The sequence below is a fragment of the Rhinatrema bivittatum genome, chromosome 14 (genome assembly GCF_901001135.1).
Source record: "Rhinatrema bivittatum chromosome 14, aRhiBiv1.1, whole genome shotgun sequence".
In the NCBI taxonomy this organism is placed as follows: Eukaryota; Metazoa; Chordata; class Amphibia; order Gymnophiona; family Rhinatrematidae; genus Rhinatrema; species Rhinatrema bivittatum.
The window spans coordinates 77,458,716-77,483,624 of record NC_042628.1 but is presented as its reverse complement, the minus strand read 5'-3'; the positions used below and the strand labels follow the sequence as shown (position 1 = coordinate 77,483,624).

General features: G+C 47.2%; 1 protein-coding gene across 1 annotated transcript in view; it reads right to left on the bottom strand.

The window, feature by feature from the left end:
- Window positions 1-24,909, bottom strand: part of LOC115075937 (IgGFc-binding protein-like) — a 400,171-nt gene that overhangs the window by 204,936 nt on the left and 170,326 nt on the right. The window contains exons 25-29 of the mRNA XM_029576916.1: window positions 17,763-17,816; window positions 16,381-16,434; window positions 12,164-13,375; window positions 9,907-9,960; window positions 828-866 (exon numbers count right to left, since the gene is read on the bottom strand). Coding sequence (XP_029432776.1) covers window positions 828-866; window positions 9,907-9,960; window positions 12,164-13,375; window positions 16,381-16,434; window positions 17,763-17,816 — 1,413 coding nt within the window. The remainder of the gene's footprint in view (window positions 1-827; window positions 867-9,906; window positions 9,961-12,163; window positions 13,376-16,380; window positions 16,435-17,762; window positions 17,817-24,909) is intronic.

Here is a 24,909-nt window from a genome sequence, read left to right as displayed (position 1 = left end):
TTCTGTTCATGAACTCTGCATACCCTGCCTACTCACTGTCTACAGTTTCTCAACAGCTCAGCCATCCTGGATCGCTGTTCCAGTACCTGAGGGACTACAGCCCTGCCGGGCATTCCAGCTCACTACTGCCACCTCTGGTGGTTTCAAGACCTGTTTAATAAAAGAACTAGTGTGTGTCTGTCTCCATACTCTAAGCCTAGCCGGTGGTCCCGCTTGGGATATTCCCCCGGGGCGTGGTCATCTGCCATCGGTCCAAGGATCCACCCACTACTCTCCAGCAGTCTATAACTACAGATTGCTACTACGCCTACTGAATACATCAGATTGCTAATCATATTTGGTTGCTCCTCCTATCAACATAACGGATTATGACAGATAGCTACCTCCATGGATCCAGCTTAACTCCAGCACCTGGCATAAGTCTATGGACTTGGCTTGACTGCACTGACAGGGCCTATCTCCATGGATCCGGCACAACTCTCGGCCTTGCAGGCCATACCAGGTCTGGCCCTGCGCATCTCGGAGCAGAAGATGCCTTGGAGAAACTTACTGCAGCATTTCATCAGCTACACACACAGAAGGTTCAAGGCACAGCTTCCAACCATGAAGGTCAGTTTGATCTTTTTCTGCCTCAATTACTATAATTCTATTCTATAGTTCAGAAAAAGAATATTAGAGGGAAACTTTTCTAAAGGTCTATAACACACAACATTTCCCAAGGTAATGTCCTCAAGAGGTGGTACTGCCGGGTAACCTAGTCATCAATGATCAGTACAGATTCAATCGACGCAATTCCATAGTGTGTATAAATCTGATTTAATACTCACCTGGAATCTCTGTCGGCTTTGGTTTGGGAGGTTCAGGTACTGCAAACAAAATGAATGGTTCAGTGTGAGGTAAATTTAACTTGCAAAGGTTTTGATATTATTTAGTTCATGGATATGGAAATGGTTTGATAGTGGGAAAAGTTATGAAATCAATATGGAAGTAAAGAATAGTGCAGTAAATAAGTTGAGTACAGATAATGTTTGAGATGTAAAAACTTAACAGATGAAACACCTCCCAAGGTCTTAATCCACAGCTGTCCCTCCTCTCCCCCCACCAAAGGCTTTGGGGTCCATCACTGAGCCTTATTAGGCCCCTACCATTTCCTCTCTTCTTCCTCTTCCCATCTGGGATGCTATTTTTCCAGATGCTACATGCTCCCACTCTCTAGCTGCTGCTGTGAGGGTCACCCTGTTCAATATTCCTGCTTCATTCTGCAGCATGATGACCAGGGACTGTTGTCATTGCACTTCTGCCAATTTCATCAAAAGAAAAGGGCATATAAGAAAATTGATTCTTTCCTGCTAATTTTCATTCTGTAATACCACAGAATAGTCCAGACAAGTGAGTTTATGCGTCCCTTCCAATAGATGGAGGCAGAGAACAAAACTTCGAGGCACTGTTACATAACTGAGTGTGCCACCTGCAGTCCTCAGTACTGGCCTGTACCCAAGCCAAGATACATATATATAGAATTCATCCCTCCCCGGGCGAATCACATAAACCCCGGGGTTGGACTTCCCTGTACTAGAATAGTAAGGTATAACAGGAATGAAAATTTGCAGGTAAAAACCAATTTTCCTTTCCTGAATATACCCAGATTTGTCCAGACAAGTGAGCTGTACCAAAGCAAACCTAAACTGGGCAGGAACCCAAAAGATCTGTTCTCAAAACACTTTCAAAGCCCTCATCTTCAGGCGCCCGTACATCCAAATGGTAATGCCTGGTGAAAATATGCAGGGAGGGTCACATTGCGGCCCTACAAATTTCCTCTGGAGACACCAACTTACACTTGGCCCAAGAAGTCACCTGTGCTCTAGTAGAATTATACATATAGAAACATAGAAATGATGGCAGAAGACGACCAAACGGCACATCCAGTCTGCCCAGCAAGCTTTCACACTCATTTTTTTCATACTTATCTGTTACTCTTGGCCCTTATAAGTAACTTTTTGGGTCTATTTCCCTTCCACCCCCGCCATCGATGTAGATAATGCTGGAGCTGCAACTAAGTGAAGTATCTAGCTAATTGGTTAGGGGTAGTAACCGCCATAATAAGCAAGCTACTCTCACGCTTGTTTACTCAGCCTGTGCAATTCAGTCCTTGTTGGTTGTCTGAATATAAATCATCTTTTCTTCATTCCCCCTGATGTTGAAGCAGAGAGCTATACTGGATATGCATTGAAAGTGAATATTTGGTTTGGGGTATTAACCACCGTAACAAGCAAGCTACTCCCCTGCTTTTTTGTGGATGCAAATCCTTTTTTCCACATTTTCTCTTGCCGTTGAAGCATAGAGCAATGTTGGAGTCGCATTAACTGTGTATTTGTTTATTGAATAAGGATCTTAATCTCCAGGTAGTAGCTGTCATTCCCGCAAGCCATCCCCATGCCTCTTCTCTTCATTCACATCCTCTAGACTTTATGGATCCACAGTGTTTATCCCATGCCCCTTTGAAATCCTTCACAGTTTTGGTCTTCACCACACAACCCTTAACAATATAGGCTGCAGAAATATCCTCTTTTAACCATCATGCTAAAGTAGCATTTGAGGCCTTGTCTCTCTTCTTCAATCCACCGAACAGCACAAAAAGATGATCCAACCTTCGAAAGGAATTGGTGACCTTGGATGTTCGATGTGCAAGAGTGCACGACGAACATCCAAAAGGTGAAGATCTTTATTCAAGGCCAAGCATCTGGACCAATCTGGAAACCCCAGCATCTCCATTGTTTGATTGATGTGGAAGGCAGAGACCACCTTTGGCACAAAGGAAGGCACCATACTCAGAGACACTTTGTTGGTGGAAATACGTAATAAAGGGTCACGATAGGAAAGAGCCTGAAGCTATGAAATACCTCTGGCCGAGCAGACTGCGACCAGAAACATCATCTTTAGCATAAGATCCTTCAAGGAGGCTCAACCCAAAGGCTCAAAGGGAAATTCACTGAGGACCAGGTTAAGATTCCAGTCCGGATAGACCTTGCAAAGCAGAGGCTTCAAATGCTTCACTTCCTTGAGGAATTGAATGACATCTGGATGAGATGCCAAAGGCCTGTCCCACATCTTGCCCTTGAGACAACCCAGAGCTGCAACCTGAACTCAGAGCAAACTATAAACTAGATCTTTGGATAGTCTGTGCTGCAGGAAGGACAAAATTTGTGAAATAGAAACTAGCAGAGGATCCACTGCCTGTTGGCTGCACCAGGACCCAAACATCTTCCACACTAACATAAGCCTTGAAAGTGGAAGGCCTCCTGGCCTGAAGAAGTGTAGAAATGACACAGTCACCGCCTCTCAAAAGCCAGGCCGTAAGACAAAAGTGATCCTCCCAATCCGAAAAATTGTCAAAGCAACCCCTGAAAGTGAGACAGCCGAAGAGGCCCGTCCACCGCCAGATGCTTCAGGTCCGCAAACCACAGACAATGCGGCCACTCCAGAGCAACCAGAACCACTGACCTTGGAAGCATTTCAATGCGATGAAGCACTCAACCCATGAGAGGCCAATGCGGAAACACATTTAGAAGACCTGTCAGCCAGGGATACGCTAGGGGGTTAGGTGCGCAACAGTGCAGGCAATCCCAGGGGAGGAGGAGGACCTTCCCCCAAGTTTGTCACCTCAACGTGGGGCTCCCGAGGGGGACAGACCAGCGCCGAGGGTCAGTGTGAATGGTGATGATCCGGCTGCAAGGAACACGGATGATACCTCTTCCAAGTCTTCCTTTTCTTCAGATTTTGTCCTGCTCATTCATAAGGCCTTTAAGGCCCGGAGGGTACATTAGAGAAGATCCCCTCCCTTGTAATCCCAGCCTCTTCCTTCAAAGCAGCCTCTGGGCCCTCCTAATGCAGGGACCTCGTCCGACCAGAGAACAAAGCTCCTAAGGACCCCAGTGCTTGACCCTGAGCCTTCCTCAGATTCGGAGGAAACGGAGGACCTGGACGAGCGGGAGTTACCTTCTCAGCCCCTACGGGGGTGGAGGGAGAGACCAAGATGCAACAGGACGGGCTCAGGGGGGCCCATGGAGCGGACCGGGATGATCCCAAGGGGTCCACCTGTTTCGAAGGGATGAGTTAGGGCCTCTCATTCCGGCTATTTTGGGGGAGCTAGGGATTCAGCTTCCTCAGGTGGACTCACGTCTAGGAGCTATGGACCCAGTGGTTCTGGTTTTACGACAGCCTCCTTCGTCCTTTCCCTTTCATTTTTCAGCCACGGATTTACTGTTTAATGAGTGGGACACTCCGGATTTGGGTCTTAAGGTGGCGAAAGCGATGGACAAGTTATACCCCTTGCCTGAGGAGGCTTTGGAATTCTTGCGGGGTCCTATGGTGGATGCAGCAGTGGCGGCGGTCACGAAGAAGACCACCATCCCAGTTACGGGGAGCACGGCCCTTAAGGACCTGCAGGATCGTAAACTGGAAGTTCAGCTTAAAAAGATCTTTGAAGTGTCTGCCCTAGGGATACGAGCAGCGATGTGTAGCAATTTTTCATTGAGGGCAGGTCTACGCTGGGTACAGCAACTAATAGCCAATATCTCATTGTCCCAGGAGGAAGCTCTTCAGGCGGGTCGCCTGGAGGCTGTCATTGCCTACAGCGCGGACGTTTTTTACGATTTGCAGCACACATCGGCCAGGTCTAAGGTTTCAGTGGTGTCCGCATGCCGGCTGTTGTGGTTATGCCATTGGGTGGTGAATGTCTCTTTCAAGGCTCGCCTGGGTTCCCTGCCATTCAAGGGTAAGCTTCTCTTTGGTAAGGAGCTAGAGGACCTGATTCAGTCCTTGGGTGAGAATAAGGTACATCGGCTGCTGGAGGATAAGCCGAAGTCGAGAGGCACTTTTTCTTCCAAGACTCGGTTTCACGGGGGTCGGAAGTCCCGGACTTCTTGGGGATCGGCTTCTTCTATTCGTCACAATGCCAGCAGGCAGCAGTCCTATACTCCATCCTTTCATGGAAGGCGTTTCGGTAGACCTGGCTCTGGACAGAGTGTACCGAGTGGAAAGCCTTCGCAATGATGGGCGGTCGGCTCAGTCCTCGATCCCAGTGGTGGGAGGCAGATTGACTCTACTTCGAGGAGTGGGCCAAAATCACGTCCGACCAGTGGGTCCTTTCTGTGATAAAACACGGTTACGTGTTAGAGTTTGCACACAGGCACCAACTGTTGTGAACGGGGGTGTTTAGTGTGCCCTTGGGCCTCAGCCCGACCCCAGGCGAACACAGGACCAACCCGAGGGTTGATGGTGTATTCCAGCGTGGCTAACGGGCTGACCCTCTGCCAGGCCTGCAAGCTCCCAAGGCCAACATCCGAGGTTGTTGGAAGTTGAATGGTCCTCCGACCATTCCGAGCCCTTTCGGACCTGCTGCGAACAGCATGGAGCAGCAGGCCTGGCTTGAGGTAGAGGGCAGTCGAGGACCTTGACACGAGGACAGGACAATAATACTGGAACCAGGCTAGAACAGTAGCAATACTGTAACTGGGTTCGGGTTCTGGAACCAGGCAGGAACTGTAGCAAGACTCAGGTACGAAGACATCAGGAACTGTAGCGAGACTCAGGTACGAAGACATCACAGAAGACAGTTGGGCGGAAGGACAGTTGCACAGTCTCTCAGGGCGCCCTACTAAGCTCACCCGCGGGACTGAGTCGCGGACCACCTGTCCCACTGCGTGCCCTACACAGCCCAAAGGCTGGTCGCGGACCACGAGGAGAGCGGGACATGGGCAGGGAAGATCCAGGTGAGGAGGAACTCCGATGTCGGGAGCAATGGCATGTCGAAGCCCCAATGGCTGGTGGGAACAGAAGCTCCATGCACAGGGACGAATCCCACCTGTTGGTCACTCCTAGGCCCAACAGGTCAGAAGGCCAGGAGCACAAACGAAGACAGGGAAGAACATCCGGGAAGGCAGAAACATCAGGTCGTAGAGGAACATGGCAGGACATCAGGACGAAGATCAGGACAGGTACATCAGGATACCTGGACGGGACATCTGAACTGAACATCTGGACAGGACATCTGGACGGACATGTAGACAGGAACCTCAGGCACGAAGACAAGATGAAAGAACAGGAACCGAACAGGAACTGAACAGGAACTCCATGGAGAAGACAGGAAGGCCTGATGGAACTCTGGCAGGCAGGAGCCTCCAGAAGGGTAACACTCTGATGCAAGGTGAAGAACAGACTGACGAAGCAACCCTTTATAGGGCAGAAGCAGGAAGTCCAATTAGAGGTGGGGTCAACCACACTTCCTGTGGCTGACCCCACTGACCAGCCTCTCTCTTCTCTGCCTCTTTTGTTCCCCCGTTTATTGATTGTTTATAGTTCTCTGTAAAACAAAGTTCGTATTATTGATTGTTCTCTGTAAAGCTAGTTTACCTATTAATGATTGTTCATTGTTCTCTGTATTTATTTATTTATTTATTTAACAGCTTTTAATATACCGGTGTTCGTGCGAGCACATCATGCCGGTTTACAATAAACTTGAGAAAGGAGGAAATTACAAAAAACAGGGGGTGGGAGATGGAGCAGGAGCAAAAAGAGGGGGGGAAAGAGGGGGAGAAGGTAAAGGAGGAAAGATAGCAGCTGAGAAGGTAAAAGGAACGTAGCAGTAGCCGTAAAGCTCGTTAGCTGCATTTTGTTTATTGTGAACCGATAAGATGTTCCCAACGTTCGTCGGTATATAAGAGATTATAAATAAATAAATTAAATAAATAAATTGCAGTTACTAAATGCTCTGGGTTGGGTAGTCAACCCTGCCAATTGTCATCTGGTCCCCTCCCAGTCCTTGGAGTTTTTGGGAACTCTGTTCGATACTCGACAGGGCACTGTATACCTCATGGAGGAGCGTCAGGTGAAACTTCAGCAGCAGGTAAGGTCCCTACTAGCCAATCCCTCTCAGATTGTTTGGGATTACTTACAGGTGCTGGGTTCCATGACTTTGACTCTGGAATTGGTTTCTTGGGCCTTCGTTCTTATGCGGCCCTTGCAGTCAGCTTTACTCTCCCGCTGGAACCCTGTCTCACAACAGTTTCATATTCAGTTACCCATGATGGGTTCCGCTCGTTCCAGCCTTGCCTGGTAGCTCAACATGGACAACTTAAGGCGGGGAGTGCCTTTGGCAATTCCAGATTGGACGGTGGTCACCATGGATTCCAGGCTATATAGTTGGGGAGCAGTTTGTCAATGGACGTCCATGCAGGGCAGGTGGTCCTCACAGGAGGCTCGATGGTCTATCGGTTTAGAGACCAGAGCGGTGAGATTAGCACTTCAGGCATTCCTGCTGAATCTCCGCGGCAAGTCAGTAAGCATTCTGTCCGACAATGCGACCATGGTGGCGTACATCAACCGTCAGGGGGAACCAGAAGTCAACCAGTAGCATTGGAAGCCCGGTTACTAATCGCTTGGGCGGAACGAAATCTGTTCAGCTTAGTGGCCTCTCACATTGCCGGGATCAACAAAGTTCGAGCGGACTACCTCAGTCGACATTACCTAGATCCCGGAGAATGGGAACTCGTGGACGAAGTCTTTCATCGCATTTGTGCCTGTTGGGGAACACCTTGGATGGACCAAATGGCAACGTTCTGGAACGCCAAGGCGCCCCGCTTCTTTGCCCATCGCAGACAGCTGTGCACGGACGGCATGGACACGTTGGTTCTCCCCTGGCCAAAGGGGATTCTGCTATATGTGTTTCCTCCTTGGCCACTCATCGGGCGAACTCTTCGCAGAATAGAAGTGCATCCATCGGAGGTAATTCCCGTCGCTCTTGAGTGGCCGAGGCGTCCATGGTTCGCGGACCTGATCAATCTAGCCATCGATGGTCCCTTGCGGTTTCTAGACCTACTGGACCTACTCCGTCAGAGTCCAGTTTATTTTGATCAGGTCGAATGCTTTTGTCTAGCGGCATGGCTTTTGAGAGGAAATATCTGACTTCCCAGGAGTAGTCCCGTAAGCTCTCCACTTCCTTGTCTTATGTCAGGGTCTGAAAGGTTTTCGATACTTGGTGTTGCGCCAGGGGCATTGAGTCAACCCAGGCAGGCGTCTGAGGTCTTGAGCTTTCTTCAAGATGGTGTATCAAAAGGACTGTCCTGGAGTTCGTTACGGGTGCAGGTGGCCGCGATCGGTTCTTTGCGCAGTAACATACGTGGCCTAAGTGTGATGGCGCACCCAGATGTCTCCCATTTTTTACGTGGGGTAAAACATTTGAGACCTCGTGTACGGGATCCATTTCCATCTTGGAATTTGAATTTGGTCCTTAAGGCCTTGTGTTCGGCACCCTTTGAGCCTCTGCGTAGGGTAACTTGAAAGATATCACTTTGAAGGTTGTATTTTTGGTGGCGATTGCCTACGCTCGCAGGCTGTCGGAGCTTCAAGCGTTGTCCTGTAGGGAGCCTTTTCTGAGGATTTCTGTTTCGGGTGTTTCCCTGCGTACAGTTCCAGCCTTTCTACCCAAGGTGGTGTCTTCTTTCCAAGTGCATCAATCAGTGGAGTTACCAGATTTTTCTGAGCACGACCGATCGGATCCTGCTTTTAAGGATTTAAAGAAGTTGGATGTTCGCCGAACTTTGCTCCGCTACCTGGAACTTACCAATGAGTTCAGGGTGTCTGATCATCTGTTTATGCTCTGGAGTGGTCCTCGTCGGGGTAATATGGCTTCCAAGACCACGATGGCTCGTTGGTTAAAGGAAACCATTAATTCAGCTTATTTGTAAAGTGACCGACCATTGCCGGTAGGCCTTTGAGCACATTCAACTCGATCTCAGGCTGCTTCACAGGCGGAAAGTCATCAAGTGTCACCCGATGAGATATGTAGGGCGGCTACATGGAAGTCGCTTCACACCTTTGCTAGACATTACCGTTTGGATGTTCAGGAGTCTGGTACAGGGACGCTTGGATCTGGGATAAGGCGTGCGGGCCTCTCTGGATCCCATCCCAAGTAGATAACGCTCTAGTACATCCCAGGAGTTTGGACTGATCCAGGTACGTACAGGGAAAGGAAAATTAGTATCCTTACCTGATAATTTTCGTTCCTGTAGTACCACGGATCAGACCAGAGTCCCGCCCTGATTTCGGGTCTTAACAGTTTGGAGAGTCCCCGCTATTGTATTGCTGTCTCATTTCTTGCAGATCATTTGGTTGTTCGGCAGCCCATGGGTGCTGATCCCAGCTGGGGGTTTCATGAGCCAATGTTTCTGGTTGTTAGGTTACTGTATATAGTTAGTTGGGGTTTTTTATAATCCATTCTACTTTGACATTAAGTAATACTGCCAGACTGTAGGTAGCACCAGCCTATATGCGGCGGAGTTTGTTTGGCCCCCCTCCATCTGCTAGAGGGGAGCCAAACCCAGGAGTCTGGACTGATCCGTGGTATTACAGCAATGAAAATTATCAGGTAAGGATACTAATTTTCCATTAACTTGCAAAAAGTATATTTGTTTTTGCTGATAAAACTACAAGGGGGTAATTCTGTGACATCCCACATAAGTTAGCTGACAAATACGTGCATAAATTACAGCAATTTTAAGAGCAAATTTACACACATAAGTCCCTACTGAAATTTATCGCAGCAGAACTAAAAACACAAAATCACACCTGCTATTTGGAGTTCTCAGAATAAAAAGTGATTTTGTTGGCCTTAAACAAGGGTCTAATCAGCAAGGGTTGGCCTGTTCTGTATAAAGCCACAGACTGCCTCAGAGTAAGCCAGCCTCAGACTCCAGGTAGCCCACTAAATGGACCCATCCCACTAGAAGGATGAGAGCTGTTGAGGGGGAAGTGTCCAACACTGGTAACACATCTGCTTGGTACATAACTCTTAATGCAGTACATTCTGTATTATGAGCTTCAGAAGTATTACCACTCTCAAATACTCACGCTTAAGCATTTCTGACACAGACCACGGAAGCAGCTTTAAGTGAAGCTCATTGACTGAAAAAGAGACAGGACAAGTGAGAGGGAATTAATACGAAAGGATCGTGGCATTCCTACTGCAAAACATTTAAAAGTCCCTACTGTACTGTATGAATCCATTGGGCGCCATTAAGATAACAATCCTACTTGGCAAACAGGGCCAGATTTAGTTACAGGCCTATGTTGCCAAATACTGAAGGTGCCTAAAGATTGGAAGTCCCCTTCCAGCCAATTCACTGCTCTCCGATCCCTATGGAAGATGCCCCTGCCCCCAATCTCCAATGGGATTCCACTCTACCCTGACCCATCCCAAGCCATTTGCCAATAGGCAGCAAAATCTTAAATCAGGCGCAATTCTCAAACTCTTCATGTGATTGATCCATGTGCAGCATCATTACAGGGATCATAACATATAAATTAGTCAGATCCCGTGACTGGTACAATTTATTACCATCTCAGAAGTGTTCAGGGAACTGGCAGAACAACAATTTAATAAATCCCAATTATACATTTCATGGAAACATAACGGGATGTATTTACTAAAGTTATTCTCCCATTTTGTCTCTATGCGAAATATAATTAGTACATTGGGCCATGTGTAATTTTGTTAAAGATGGACAAAGGTCAGCCAGCTGATAGAGTGTATCTGGATTTCCAGAAAGCATGATAGACTTCTTAGGAAATTAAAGTGTCATGGGATGGGGGCAGCATCCTATTGTGAATTGCTAGCTGATTAAAAGATAGAAAAAAGAGAGGAGGGTTATGGTAAATTTTCCCAGTGGAGAGAGATGAACAGTGGGCTGCCCCAGGGATCTGTTCGGGGACCACTACTTTGTAATATATTCATAAATAACCTGGAAATGGGAACAACAACTAAGGTGATCAAATTTTCAGATGACACAAAATTATTCAAAGTTGTTAAATCATAAGAGCATTGTGACAAATTGCAAGATGACCTTGCAAAACTGGGAGACTGGGCATGCGAATGGCAAATGAAATTTAATGTGGCCAAGTGCAAAGTGATGCACTTAGGGGAGAGTAACCCAAATTGTAACTAAACAATACAAGGTTCCACATTAGAAGTCACCATTCAGGAAAGGATCTAAATGTCATTGTTGATAATACATTGAAATCTTCTGCTCAGTGTGCCGCAGCATCCAAGAATGGAGAATAAAACAGAGACCATAATAATGCCTCTGTATTGTTTCATGATGTGACCTCATCTTGCGTATTGTGTTCAGTTCTGGGCACCACATCTCAAAAAAGATATAGCAGAATTAGAAAAGGTACAGAGAACGGTGACCAAGATGATAAAGGGGATGGAACGTTTCCCCTATGAAGAAAGGCTAAAGAGGTTAGGACTCTTCAGCTTGGAGAGGAGATGGCTGAGGGGAGATATGATAGAGGTTTATAAAATAATGAGTGGAATGGAACAAGTAAACCTTAATCAGTTGTTTACGCCTTCAAAAAGTACTTATAGTATTTATAGTACTATTTGAACTAGGGGACACAAAATGAAGTTACTATGTCATACATTTGAAACTAATAAGAGAAAATATTTTTTTTACTTAACACATAAGCTCTGGAATTCATTGCCAGAGGATGTGGTGAAAGCTCTTAGTGTACTTGCATTAAAAACGGTTTGGACAAGTTCTTGGAGGAAAAGTCCTTAAACCGTTATTAAGGCGGAGGTGCAGATATCCGGTGCTTATTCTTGGGATAAGCAGCTTGGCATCTATTTCACCCTTGGGATCCTGCCAGGTACTTGTGACCTGGATTGGCCACTGTTGGAAACAGTATATTGGACTTGATGGACCCTTAGTCTGACACAGTATGGCAAGTCTTATGTTCTCATGTAAAAGGATGCAGTCATCTCCTTTGATGAAACAATATGCCACACATAGGTTTGTACTGTGCAAAGGTTATAATTAGTACATTTCAGTGTTTCATTCCTCTATGTTCTGTGCCTCCAAATATTTTCACTTTACGATTTACCCATGCTGATATACAGATATGATATCTAATGCTGCCTTGGTACACGGCTTACAGTTAGGTGGGATTCCTTGCAGTGAATGCAAATCATACTAATAATGACACGGTTCAGTAAGTCTCTTTTTTCAGGTGTTCTATTTACCACTGCCCTTCAAAGATTTCACAGCATGAATTGCTGAGCACATCACATATACGCAGCAGACGTTTAGATGCTGAAGAGCTTACTTACAGCCTGTACAATGGCCACGAGATCCACTGCCAGATCTTTTTGAGAAGCTGGCTGTCAGGAATCCAAAGGGAACTGTGGGGTGCTGTACAGTATGGAAGCAGTATCCACGGCCAAATTTAAGTTGTCCAATCGAATAGTCTTTTCCTGCAACGCGTATCCACTGGATGTTGCTTAACGTTTGCCCATCTAGAAGTATTTCAGAGGTTGCTGAACTCTTGGCTATTATAACCGCATAACAGAGGTCATTTGATTCCTGCTCATACATGATGTAGGAGTTACAGTAGGATGCAGTGTCAGGAATATCCACTAAGAAGGGATCAATCTCCTTTCCTTCCACAACTCCTCCTGTATATAAAAAGAATAACTGAATTCCATGACTGGCATTGGCAGCGAGAGTCTCAGAACCTTTCAGTTCCATCTGCCAAACCTCTCCAGGTACCAAATTCTTAGTTCCTTGTTTATCCCCTACTTTATAATTCACCTGAGTGTTCTTGCTAGCAACTATGGATACTATATCAGAAAGTTGCTGGAAAGGTCTGGCTGGGACGATGTAATCGGTACCCCAGCTGGAGGCAGGCTGCACCTGTTTAAAGACAAGGTCACAGCCACTGTTTTTGCTGAAACAGCTGTGACCACACGTTAAAATCACAGGTTTCTGGGATCGAATTATGGTGCCGGACAAGTCACCACTGCTTTGCATCTGTAGAACGTCATAGGTTTCTAGGGAAACAGTCATCTTGCTCCCTTTAGGATAACTTCTATTCCGGTGAGTCACAGTAGCTGTAAGGTAGATATCAACTGTGTTGGGACAGTTAGTTATGATTGCAAACTCTGACTTAAATGGTGTTTTCTCTACGTTCGGGGTGAATACATAGTATTCTTTGCCTGAATACTGTACTGGATATATTATGGCCTTTTCAACAGAGCGATATTTAGAGTTTACTGAGTTCACGGTGATTGGCTTATCAGATTGAACTATGACGGATTTTTTGGAGATGTCCGTTCCATGTAACTCAGCGGCTTGCGGTATAGAGATAGACACCGTCTCCCATTTGTTCATGGTGACTTTCTTCTTAAAGTCAGATTTGTTGACCCAGATGGTGACAGAAGTAGGCGAGTGGAAGCACTGAATCCATATCTTAAAATCCCCGGGTACTTTAGGATCTTGATTAGCCATGAAGGTCGTTAGGAACTCCAGTCCCATAGGTCCATCTGGAAAAATATACCAGGCATACTCAGAATACAAAATAGGAGCAAGTACATAAATTTAATAATCAGTTCAATTAATCTCTTCCTTTCCCTCCCAAATCCGCAAGAAAGGTGGCCTCACAGAGTAAAAAAATGTACATTTGAATTGCAGGCCCACCGGGAATCATTTAGGAAGAAATAGATCTTTTTTGCCTTTAATTTCTACCCCAATTTAACAAAGTTTTTTGTGCCTCACCCAAGGATGTTGTATTACTTTTTCTGACAATCCATCAAAATTCTCAATTCCACTTTTAGACTTACAGGATTTTGCCTTCTACACCTAGAGCTACATCTCATTTGATGTATTTTCACCATTGCCTTTGTTTCACACTCTGCATCATCAGTGTTGCTTTTCATGAAGGGTGAATAGTTACATTTTCCTGGACATTACATGTAAATCTTTTGTGAGAGAGAAAGATGAGGAGCAGAAGAGAACAAGGCAGATGTCATCCATTTATTCCCAATAAATCTCTACTGCTTTTCTTTTCAGCTTTCTAGAATTCTCTTGACATTCACATATGTCACAGAAATGAGCGGTCAAGGATTTTCTCTTTAGTGTGCATTAATTAACAGTGCAACACATCAGCATTTCCCATTTAAACCAATGAAACAGGCCAGCTGTTATCAGAGGTGCCTAATCCCGCTGCACTCCCATAGTTCGATTTCACAATCGGGTCAGCAATGTTATAGGAGTTGCCTTCTCCTGGAGTCCTGGGGGCCTGTCTAAGCCTCCTCTGCACAGATTCTTCTCCCCAGGTGTGGGATCCTCCCTGGGACCATAATTCCCCTTGCTACACTCAGCTTTAAGGTGGAACGAGCCAGAAACTGGAGCTGGTTCTTAAGGTATTCTGGGGCTCTTGGGCACCCCGACTTAGGGCCTTAATGACTAAAGCTTTCACTGCCATTCTCTGACTTTGAGCAAAGAGCTTCCTGAATCAGGACCTTAACCAGTTAATGCCAGAAACATTAGTTAGTGGAGAAACATAGCAATACCCGTCCAGTCTGCCTGCGTTCTTCATCTGCAGCTCTACTGTGGATGCTGCTGGAAGAGCCTCTCGATGGAGGCTGCAGGGCAAAAGCAGTTCCAGAATTCTAGTAAGAACTAGAAGCCCAGAGGGTCCTGGTCGACCGTAGAAAAGAAAGGGTAAAGCAGGAAAGTATTTGTACCCCCACAACTCTAATGAGACGCTGCTCCATATATCCATCATACTTTGAGGAAACGCTTCCATACTTCAATTTTGGGGCTATCCCTCAGCCTAATACCTCATTTTTTCCCAAGTCTATCAACTGAAAACAAATTTGGCTCTTGTGTATTTTGTAATATTTCGAGGCATTTTAATTTTATCACATAACCTCTCCTCCTGCATTTATAATTTTCAGCTCTCAAGTCACAATGCAAGGATACATTGCATAGGAACTCTGCAGCCTTCCAGCACTTCAAAAACAAAGAGCTGTACATTGGCCATTATTATTAATTTGCTGAATGTAGGATATCCACAACGTGCTCACCAAGCCTTTGCTGCTCTCCATTACCCTTCTGCAGCAAATCATTTCCCCCTCACAGCCCTCCATGTTCCTCTACCCAACTCCTTTACAACCCCTCCCCCCATCCCCATGTTCTCACCAAAACCCTCAGGGTCCTTCATTTTGGATTTCCTTCCCGTCGGCCCTGCCCTGTGACTTTCCTCACTTTTGCAGCCCGCCCTTCCCATGTCCTTCCTTATCAAGCCCCAATATCATCTGCCTCTACACCTCTCCTTAACCCCTTTCCCCAAATCCCACCATCAGTTCTCTACATTTCCCTATCTATTTTTCCTTTCTAAATCCCCCTTTCTGATCCCTCTATTTCCCTTGCCCTGTTCCCCCCTCATTATCCCTCTCTCCTGCTCCACTATCTTCCCTTTCAGCTCCCTGTTTCTCTCTGTGCCACTATGTCCTCTCTCCCTTCCTTCTTTCTCTCCCGTTTTCCTTCTTTCCTCCACTGGAAGGCAGCCTCTTTGGTCTCCATTTTTCCATTACCAGGCTTTCTTTCTGGGAAAAAAAGGTTCCAGGACGCATGCAGAATGCATGGGGTTCTTTTGGGTTTTTTTTTGAGGACCACAAGGAAAGTGAAGCAGATGGAGGAAAAAGGCGCCAGTACGCAGTTGTGGCAGGCACCCCCAGACAAAATCCTAATCACGACTATAGCTCTATTAGATTTATGCAGCACTGTGACATCAAGGAGTGAAAGAGAGGTAAGAAGTCCACATTTAAAACAGTTTGTCCAACTAACTGGACAAAGAGGGATTTAAAAATCCAACCAGTCTGACGGCCCCTGACATAAGTCAGGGACAGTCTGGTTGTGCTCTGGGGTGGAGCACCGTTATCCAGCTAAGTGAGTCGCATAACACAAATGTTAGCTACAGATCGGTCCTAAGGTTAACCAGATAAGCTTAGCTGGCACCTCAAAGATAGCCAGGTATATTCAGTGGCAGGCCTGCGCTGGTGAATATCACAGCTATGTCATCTGGATACGTTTATCCAACTCATTTTGCCAGGCAAGCAGCATTTGAATACAGACCTCATAGGGGACAATATTCAGCGCTACTTAACTGGATGAATGATGACTTATCCGGCTTCAGTGGCAGCTGCTGAATATTCAGCTATGTTCAGCAGTCGCCACTTAGCTGGATAAGTACTTTGGGACTGAATATCGAGGCCTATAGTTTTTTTTCTCAGTTTTCAAGCTCTTCTCAGATTTTATCATGCTCATCATCTCAATTCCTTTTCTCTGAAAACTTGTGTAAAGATTGTGGGTAAAATGTCCCCTCTTACCCCCCCAAAAAGGTCCCCACATCCCGAAAGTCCATCTCAAATTTTCCCCACTTTCTCCAGTTCTTTACGCTCTCCCTAGATCCCCCACACTCTCTCTCTTAGTCTCTCTGGCTTCCCACTCCCACCTTGACACAACAATATGATGTTACGCTCACCAGTGAGAAATTGAGCTGGAAGGTCTGGTAGTGCTTGTCTATATATCCAGTTTTCTGAAATAAAGCAGATGTGTTAAATAGGAGTAAACATGAAGGATGCCAGGATATTTCCACTAAACCAATAAATCATCTTTTCAGTATATGAAAACAAGTGATTTCGTTTATTTAGAAACAAAATGAAAGGTTTATGATGAGTGTGAGATTGTAATAGGAAAGAATTCCTGAGGTGCTCATGGCTGATATCACTGTTGTCAGTGAGAGGGATGGTAGGATACAGAGTGGTAGATGGGTAGAGGAAAGAAAGCATGGGTGAGACCTCATTTGGTAACTCTAAGACCCATATTTCTTTCAGCAGAGCTCAGGGAAGTGCAGTTTTACTGACAGTCATGCAGAGAGGTGCACTGGCTTAACCCCTGCTGTCCTAATGTTGGAAATTTTACTCCTGGTCTGAGTGGGAGAAAAGTTTCCAGTGCTCATGGCAGATGCAAGAGTTCCAGTATGGGGCCCTATAGTCAGTGTTTTATGTGTAGAAAACATGCTGTGTATACATAAACCAGGTTTTCAACATATTAATCAAGTTTTTCTATGCACTAAAGCACCGATTTTCCATTCCCACCACGCGAGGCCGGACCTTGCGCATGCCGAGCCCAGTTTCGACAAGGCACAGCTACGCGCATAAAGACCAGGCTTCCTGTAAGGGGTGGGCCGAGGGGGTGGGGAGGTGCAGAGTGGGTGTGGGCCAGGACAGCGCCATTGTTCGCTGGCCTGGCCCATGCAACTTCAACTCGGGAGATGAAGTTGCAAAACAAAGATTACTGCAAAAAAAAAAAAAAAGGCAGAGTTTAGGGGAAGAGGGAAGGAGAGTAGGTAGGGGAGTAGGGAAGTTCCCTCTCAGTCCTCTCCTTGATTGGAGTGGACTGGGAGGTAACTGAGGAGCGTCGCCATGCAGAAATTGCAAAAAATCCCCTCACTTGGACACGTGGGTGCAAAGTGCAAAGTCTACCCCTCAGCTTTTTCTTTGTGCACATTTTCTGGTTTCTCTGCATTTTCTAACTCCAGATGCATTAGCATTTCGTTAGCTTCAGCATACGTTTTTAACGCTCAGCTAATTACATTGGTCTCAAGACTGTGATGCAAGGCCCTTTTTTCTGTCACTTTCTACCTCCACCCCATATTGTAAATTCTCTCTCAACTATTTATCTGCGAGAAAGCGAACACATTTTTGTGAACAAGATATGAGATTAGAAGCTCATCAGCTCATTCATTTAAATAATTAGCATATGCTTAATATGTTTCTGAGCCACTTGACCAGCAAACTTCCTGGTGCAACACCAACTTCAGCAGTCACCTGCACCTATTTGAAAGTGAGATGCCAAACTCACCTGTAACCATTGCCATCGGAGGAAGCAAAAACATTGTTGTGGATGGCCGTGGTTCTGAAAATACAATGGAAAATTTAGTTTTAATCAATGGCTTTAATTCCTCATTAATGAAGATTTTCATGGTCTGTACTCAAAATCATGCTAGTTCATGCTGGCTTTTGATCTTTTACCTCCATAGACTTCACTCTTGGTTAGGTCATGATGACTGCAAGAATGTAGCTTATCTGTCAGTAAGGTTTTGACACTCTTATCTGTCAGTAAGGTTTTGACACTCTTCCAGTAATCCTATTTCAAATATTGCTGAACAAGATAGTCATTCTTGTAACTTGAAAAATATATATTAACTGAGAAGCAGATTAAACATCAAAGAATAGTGAAGAGAACGTGGCCAGTGGAGCACCACAAGCATCAGTTCTAGGCCCAGCCTTCCTCCATATCTTTTTAAGTAAATCTTGAAGAAGCTAGAAGATAAAATGAAACCTAGAAACACAGAAGACAGCTGACAGACAGCAAAAGCTAAGGATCCTTCGTGCTTATTACACGAGTTCTTCCTTTTACTGTTCTTCTTCCACTACCAACAGGTAAGTTTTCTGGCTGAATTCAACTGTGGAGACCTGACTTGGAAGGGGGATAATTTTTATTAATAACTTTTATTCTTTTAATTTTTGAAAAGGGATTTTTGCGTTGTTTGTTTTTTAGCTATTTTTTCTACTTAGAACCTATAACTTCTTTCAACCACTGGGCTATTTTGAAGCCTTATGTGCCTTCTTTACAGCACTCCATAGCACAAAAAGGTGAGGGAATTAAATGCCAAACCCTTCACCAATCCTCATTGCAAGAAGGTCAAAATGTGTGCCACCAACGCTTGAGTAGTATGGATCCCCATCTTCTGGAGACAGAGAAATACAAGTCAATACTGAGGGACTGCAGGTGGCACACCATGTTGTATGCCAGTGTCAGCGAAATTATGTCTGTCTCCATCTGCTGGAAGGGGAGCAAAACCCAGGAGTCTGGACTGATCTGGGTATGTACAGAGAAGGATAACCAATGGGTAGTGCTACAACAGTTCCAAAATATATTGTGATGACAGAGAAGAGCAACTTGGTGGCGCGGTGGCATTTTATGTCCGGGATGGCATAGAGTCCAACACGATAAAGATCCTGCAAGAGACTAAATGCACAGTCCTTTATGGGTAGAAATCCCTTGTGTGTTGGGGAAGAGTACAGCGATAGGTGTATACTACCGTCCACTTTGCGAAAATATGAGAAGGACAGTGAAATGCTAAGAGAAATTAGGGAATTATAGTGCAGTAATACTGGGAGATTTCAATTTACCCAGTATTGACTGGGTAAATGCAACATCAGGACATGCTGGAGAGATACAGTTCCTGGATGGAATAAATGACAGTCTTATGGAGCAACTGGTTCAACAACCGACACAAGAGGGCACAATTTTAAATCTAATTCTCAATGAAGACCAGGATCTAGTTGCTGTGCGTCTCAGCCATGCCGGTCTCGCACCCAGGCCTTCCCTACCTTCCGACGCCACGTCCAGCACTGCCCTTTCCTCTGCGGCCCGACTGGCATCCAACTTCGTGAAGCGATGGAGCCACCGCTGCTCTTCCTCTGGGCCTTCTCTGCAGCAGAGACGCCGCCGCTGATATCTCTTCCTGCCTGGGGTTCCCCAGGCGCATGCTCCTCACCTCTATTTAAAGGGCCATGACACCCGATGGTTGTCGGCCCTCCTGGATGACATCATCTCATCAGACCTATTTAAGGCAAGCTCTGACATTCAGAGCTTGCCTTTACAAAAGGTTTGTTTTGCTCTTTTTTGCTTTCTTGACGATCTCTTGATTCCTGAACCCTGTTTCAGCCTCTGCCTTCTCCAAGCCTGACCTCAGCTTCGTCCAACCTCGTCTGCCTTCTCCAAGCCTGACCTCAGTTTTGTCCGACCACGCCTGCCTTCTCTAAGCCTCACCTCAGCTACGTCGGACCACACCTGCCTTCTCCAAACCTGACCTCATTTACGTCCAACTTCATCTGCCTTCTCCAAGCCTGACCTCAGCTATGTCCGACCTCATCTGCCTTCTCCAAGCCTGACCTCAGCTACGTCCGACCATGCCTGCCTTCTCCAAACCTATCCTCAGCTACGTCCGACCACACCTGCCTTCTCAAAGCCAGACCTCAGCTACATCCGACCTTCCCTTCGCTTCCTCTAGGGGACCCTGCAAGGCCTATCTAAGATCAGGTGACCCAGATAACCAAGAACAAAACCTGAGGAACCCCGGGTAGCTACTGGAGCTCCAGCTAGCCTCTGTCTCCCCCTGTGCTCCGCCTCCTGGTGGCAGGCGCTCTCTCCGGAGGGCCATACCAATCCTGCACCAGGCCTGGGTCCACTCCCAGCGCAATATTAGTGAGAAGTAACAGTGATAGAGCTGCGTCGCATTAGTGATCATAACATGATGAAATCTGAATTAATGACAGGAAGGAGGACCTATCATTAAAATTGTCCATTGTACCTGAAGACTGGAAGGTGGCCAATGTAACCGCGATAGTGAAAAAGGGCTCCAGGGGAGAGCCAGAAACTTATAGACTGGTGCTCCTGACTTCAGTTCCAGGGAAAATTGTGGAAACGGTTCTAAAGAATAATATCACAGAACATTTAGATAGACATGGGAAACAGCCAACATGGATTTACCCAAGGGAAGTGTTGACTCACAAATCTACATTTTTATGAAGGGGTGAATAAACGTGGACAAAAGTGAACCAGTAGATATCGTATTTTTGGGTTTTCTGAAAGCGTTCAACAAAGAACCGCATGACAAGTTTTGAAGAAAACTAAAAAATCATGGGATAGGAGGAGATGTCCTTTTGAGGATTACAAACTGGTTAAAAGACAGGAAACAGAGAGTAGGACTAAATGGTCTGTTTTCACAATGGAAAATGGTAAACAGTGGAGTGCCTCATAGATCTGTACTATGACCGGTGTTTTTTCAAATATTTATAAATGATCTGGAAAGGGGCATGATGAGTGAGGTGCTTAAAGTTGCGGATGACACAATTATGCAGAGTAGTTAAATCTCAAGCGGATTGTGATAAATTGCAGGAGGACCTTGTAATACGGGAAGATTGGGCATCGAAATGGCAAATGTATTTAATGTGGACAAGTGCAAGGTGATGCATATAGAGAAAAATAACCCATGCTGTGGTTACACAATGTTAGGTTCCATATTAGGAGCTACCACACAGGAAAAAGATCTAGGTGTCATAGTGAATAATACCTTAAAATCATCGGCTCAGTGTGCTGCAGCAGTCAAAAAAGCAAACAGGAGGTTAGGAATTATTAGGAAGGGAATGGCGAATGTCATAATGCCTCTGTATCGCTCCATTGTGAGACCGCACCTGGAGTACTGTGTGCAGTTCTGATCACCGCATCTGAAAAACAATAAAGTTGCACTGGAGAAAGTACAGAGAAGAGTGACCGAAATGATAAAGGGGTTAGGACTGTTACGGTCCCGGGCCGTTCCCCGGGACCTTCTCCTACCTCGCGGCCCGGGCCGGCCGGAGCGTGCCTCCCTCTGGTTGTTCCTGCTGCAGGGGTTCCTGCGGGGGTGACCAGGCCTGGTTCGCAGCCTGCCGCAGCGCTCCCCACGGAGGGAAACGCTGTGGATGGCCCGAGGCTGGCACCGCCCCTTAAGTGCGCTCGCGGGCCAGGGGCTCCACATTTAAAGGGGCCAGCGCGGGAATTGCTGGTCAGTTCCTCGGGTGACGTCAGACGCTGCCGGGTTATTTAAACGCGGCAGCCACTACAGGACCGCGCCTTGCAATGAGGTTCCTCAGGTTCCCTGACTGCTAGTTGCTGCTACTCTTGGATATCTTCTGTCTCCGACCCGGCTTGCTTTCCGTACTTGTCTCCTGCTTCCGCCCCTTGGTTTTGGTATCGATATCTCACTTCTGGCTTCTGACCTGGCTCCACTCCACGACTTCATCTTCGACTTCTATTCATGGCTTGGTATTGACTTCTGACTTTCTGGCTTTCGACCCGGCTCCGTCCACGACTCAGTCTTCTGCTTCATCCCTGGCTTTGGTGTGGATCACTAACTCCTGGCTCCCGACCCGGTTTCATTCCTGGACTCCTACTTCAGCCTCTTCCTCATCTCACGTATCCGCTGCTTGCTGGCCCAGAGGATTCTCCTAAGTCCCAGTGACTCAGGCTCTTACGGGCTCCTCCCGGGGGAGCCGCGGGCTTCCGAGGGTGAAGACTCTTCATCTACCTGGGTTCAGTCCTCGTCCATCTCTTCAGCCGTGGCCTGGATCCTTGGTCGCATAGGACTCCACCTAAGTCCAAGAGGTCCGGGTCCCTACGGGCTCCTCCTGGGGGACCTTGGACTTCCAGTGGTGAAGCCTCCTCTGAGTCTCTTCCGAGCCGCCTCCTGATCGGGACGCTTGCTATGGCTTTCCATAGCATACCACCCACTGTCCCGACCGACCCAAGGGTCCACGAACGCAACAGTTTGCAAGGCCATGGACCCGGCGGACCTTGCCGGCCTGAAAGTCATTCCTGGTATAGCCCAGAGGCTGCAACAGCAGCAGACCTGTCTCGACGCACTGACGGCGACTGTACATGACTTAGCCGAGCGTGTCGGCGGAACCACGGCTGCCAGCTCTGCGGTACCTGGAACTGGGGCCATCTTCCACAGTTACAGCACTCATCCAGATGCCTGTACTTTCGTTGTATTCAGGGTACGTGAAACTATGCTGAACCAGTGCTATATTCGCTTCAACCTGCTTCCGCTTCAGTTTCCAACTGACCTGGTCAAGACAAGTTTCATTATCTCTCTGTTGGATGGGAGACCCCTGGCATGGGCCTCCAACCTTTGGGAGTGCCAGGGTCCTCGCCTGGAGAACCTGGTGCACTTCGTCTGTGCCTTTAGGCGAGTCTTTGACGAAGCCTCCCGCAAATCCACTGCTGCCTCAGAGTTACTCCAGCTATGGCAGGGTAACCGGCCTCTGGCAGAACATGCCATGGACTTCCAGACTCTCGCCGCCGAACTAAATTGGGGAAGTGACAGCCTGCATGGCATTTTCCTGGAAAGTCTCTCCCCAAAGCTGCAGGATGAATTGGTGGCCCGAGACCTCCCTGATGACCTGGATGTTCTTATTGATCTTGCAGGCCACGTGGACCGCCGCATTCAGCGCCAGTTTCGAGAAAAGAGGCCAGCTCATAGGCCTTGGTCCTTTGGATCTACTCCTTCCCGCAGTGGGAGTTCCCCACCCATTTCGTCAGGTGCCCAAGACATCGAACCCATGCAAGTAGGTCGGGGACCTATTTCCCAAGAAGAAAGAAGGAGATGCCGGTTACTGGGCCTATGCCTGTACTGCAGTGGCAGGGGCCATTTCCTTGCCCATTGTAGTGAACGTACAGGAAACGCTCAGATCTAGGGACAGGCGGGGAGCTAACCCTAGGTCACACTGCTTCCGACTCCCCATGCTTTGTGCCGGTGACCTTACTCCTCCCGGAGGGAGAGTTTGAGATGCAAGACCTGATCGACTCCGGAGCCGAGGGTAACTTTATACTTCAAGATCTGGTTCAGCAACTCCAGTTCGGAGTACAACCCCAAAGACCCCATCTCAGCGTGTCCTCCATTCAGGGGAAAATCCTTCCTGATGCCATTACTACCCGCACCGAGCCTCTCATCTTACGCACGGGCATTCTGCATCAGGAGGAGATCTCCTTCTTCGTTCTAGAGAAGTCCATGCATCCGGTCATCCTGGGACTACCTTGGCTTTGGAAGCACTCGTCCATAATCGCTTGGGATTCCCTCCAGGTGGCATCCTGGGGGCCAGTGTGCTTTGATTCCTGCCTAGCCACGGTTACTTGGCCACCGATTTCTCTCCTGACATCAACCCTGGTTCTGCCACCTCACTATCAGGATTATCTCGACGTGTTTTCCAAGGAGAAGGCTGAGATTCTTTCGGAGCACCGCCCCTTTGACTGCGCGATCAACCTGCTCCCAGGTACCACGCCGCCACGAGGACGGGTCTAACCGTTGTCCCTTCTGGAAACTCAAGCCATGTCTGCATACATCCGGGAGAACCTGGACCTAGGGTTCATTCGACCAAAGTCTCCAGCTGGAGCAGGCTTCTTCTTCGTAGCAAAGAAAGACCCTGCATAGATTACCATGGCTTGAACAGCATTACCCGGCGGGATTGGTACACTCTGCTTTTGATACCGGAACTCCTGGACAGGCTACAAGGGGCCAAGGTGTTCATTAAACTGGACCTCCGAGGAGCATACAACCTGGCACGAATTCGTCCTGGTGACAAATGGAAAACCGTATTCAATACGAGGGATGGCCATTATGAATATTTAGTCATGCCCTTTGGCCTCTGTAACGCCCCGGTGGTTTTTCAAAACCTCATGAATGAGGTTCTCAGAGACATGCTTCACTCCTCGGTCATCGTTTATCTCGACGATGTGCTTATCTACTCCAAGGTCCTGGAGACGCACCGCCAGGATGTCCGAGTACTACAGAAGCTGCCAGATAATCAATTGTACGCCAAGTTTGAGAAGTGCACTTTCGAGCAGGACTTCTTACCCTTCCTAGGGTACATTGTATCCTCCACTGGGTTTCTTATGGACCCTGAGAATGTCGCAGCAATCAAGGACTGGCCACAACCACAGGGAGTGAAGGCACTCCAACGCTTCCTAGGTTTTGCCAACTTCTACCGGCAGTTTATCCCCCACTATTCCCAAAAGGTGGCCCCACTTTTGGCCCTTACCAGGAAAGGCGCTGACGCTAAGCACTGGCCGCAGACTGCCATACGAGCCTTCCAGGACTTGAAGGAGGCTTTCCTCCAAGACACCTGTCTTCGTAATCCAGACCCCCAACGGCTGTTCATCGTGGAGGTTGATGCCTCCGACGTGGCAGTTGGGGCCGTTTTGAGCCATTTATACAAGGGAGGGAAATTCTTGCTGTGCTCCTATTATTCCCGCAAGTTCTCCCCCGCTGAGAGGCACTACGGCATAGGGGATAAGGAGCTGCTGGCCATTAAACTCGCTTTTGAAGAATGGCACCAATGGCTGGAGGGGGCTCAACACCTGATAACTGTCTACACAGATCACAAGAACCTGGAGTATCTGTGTC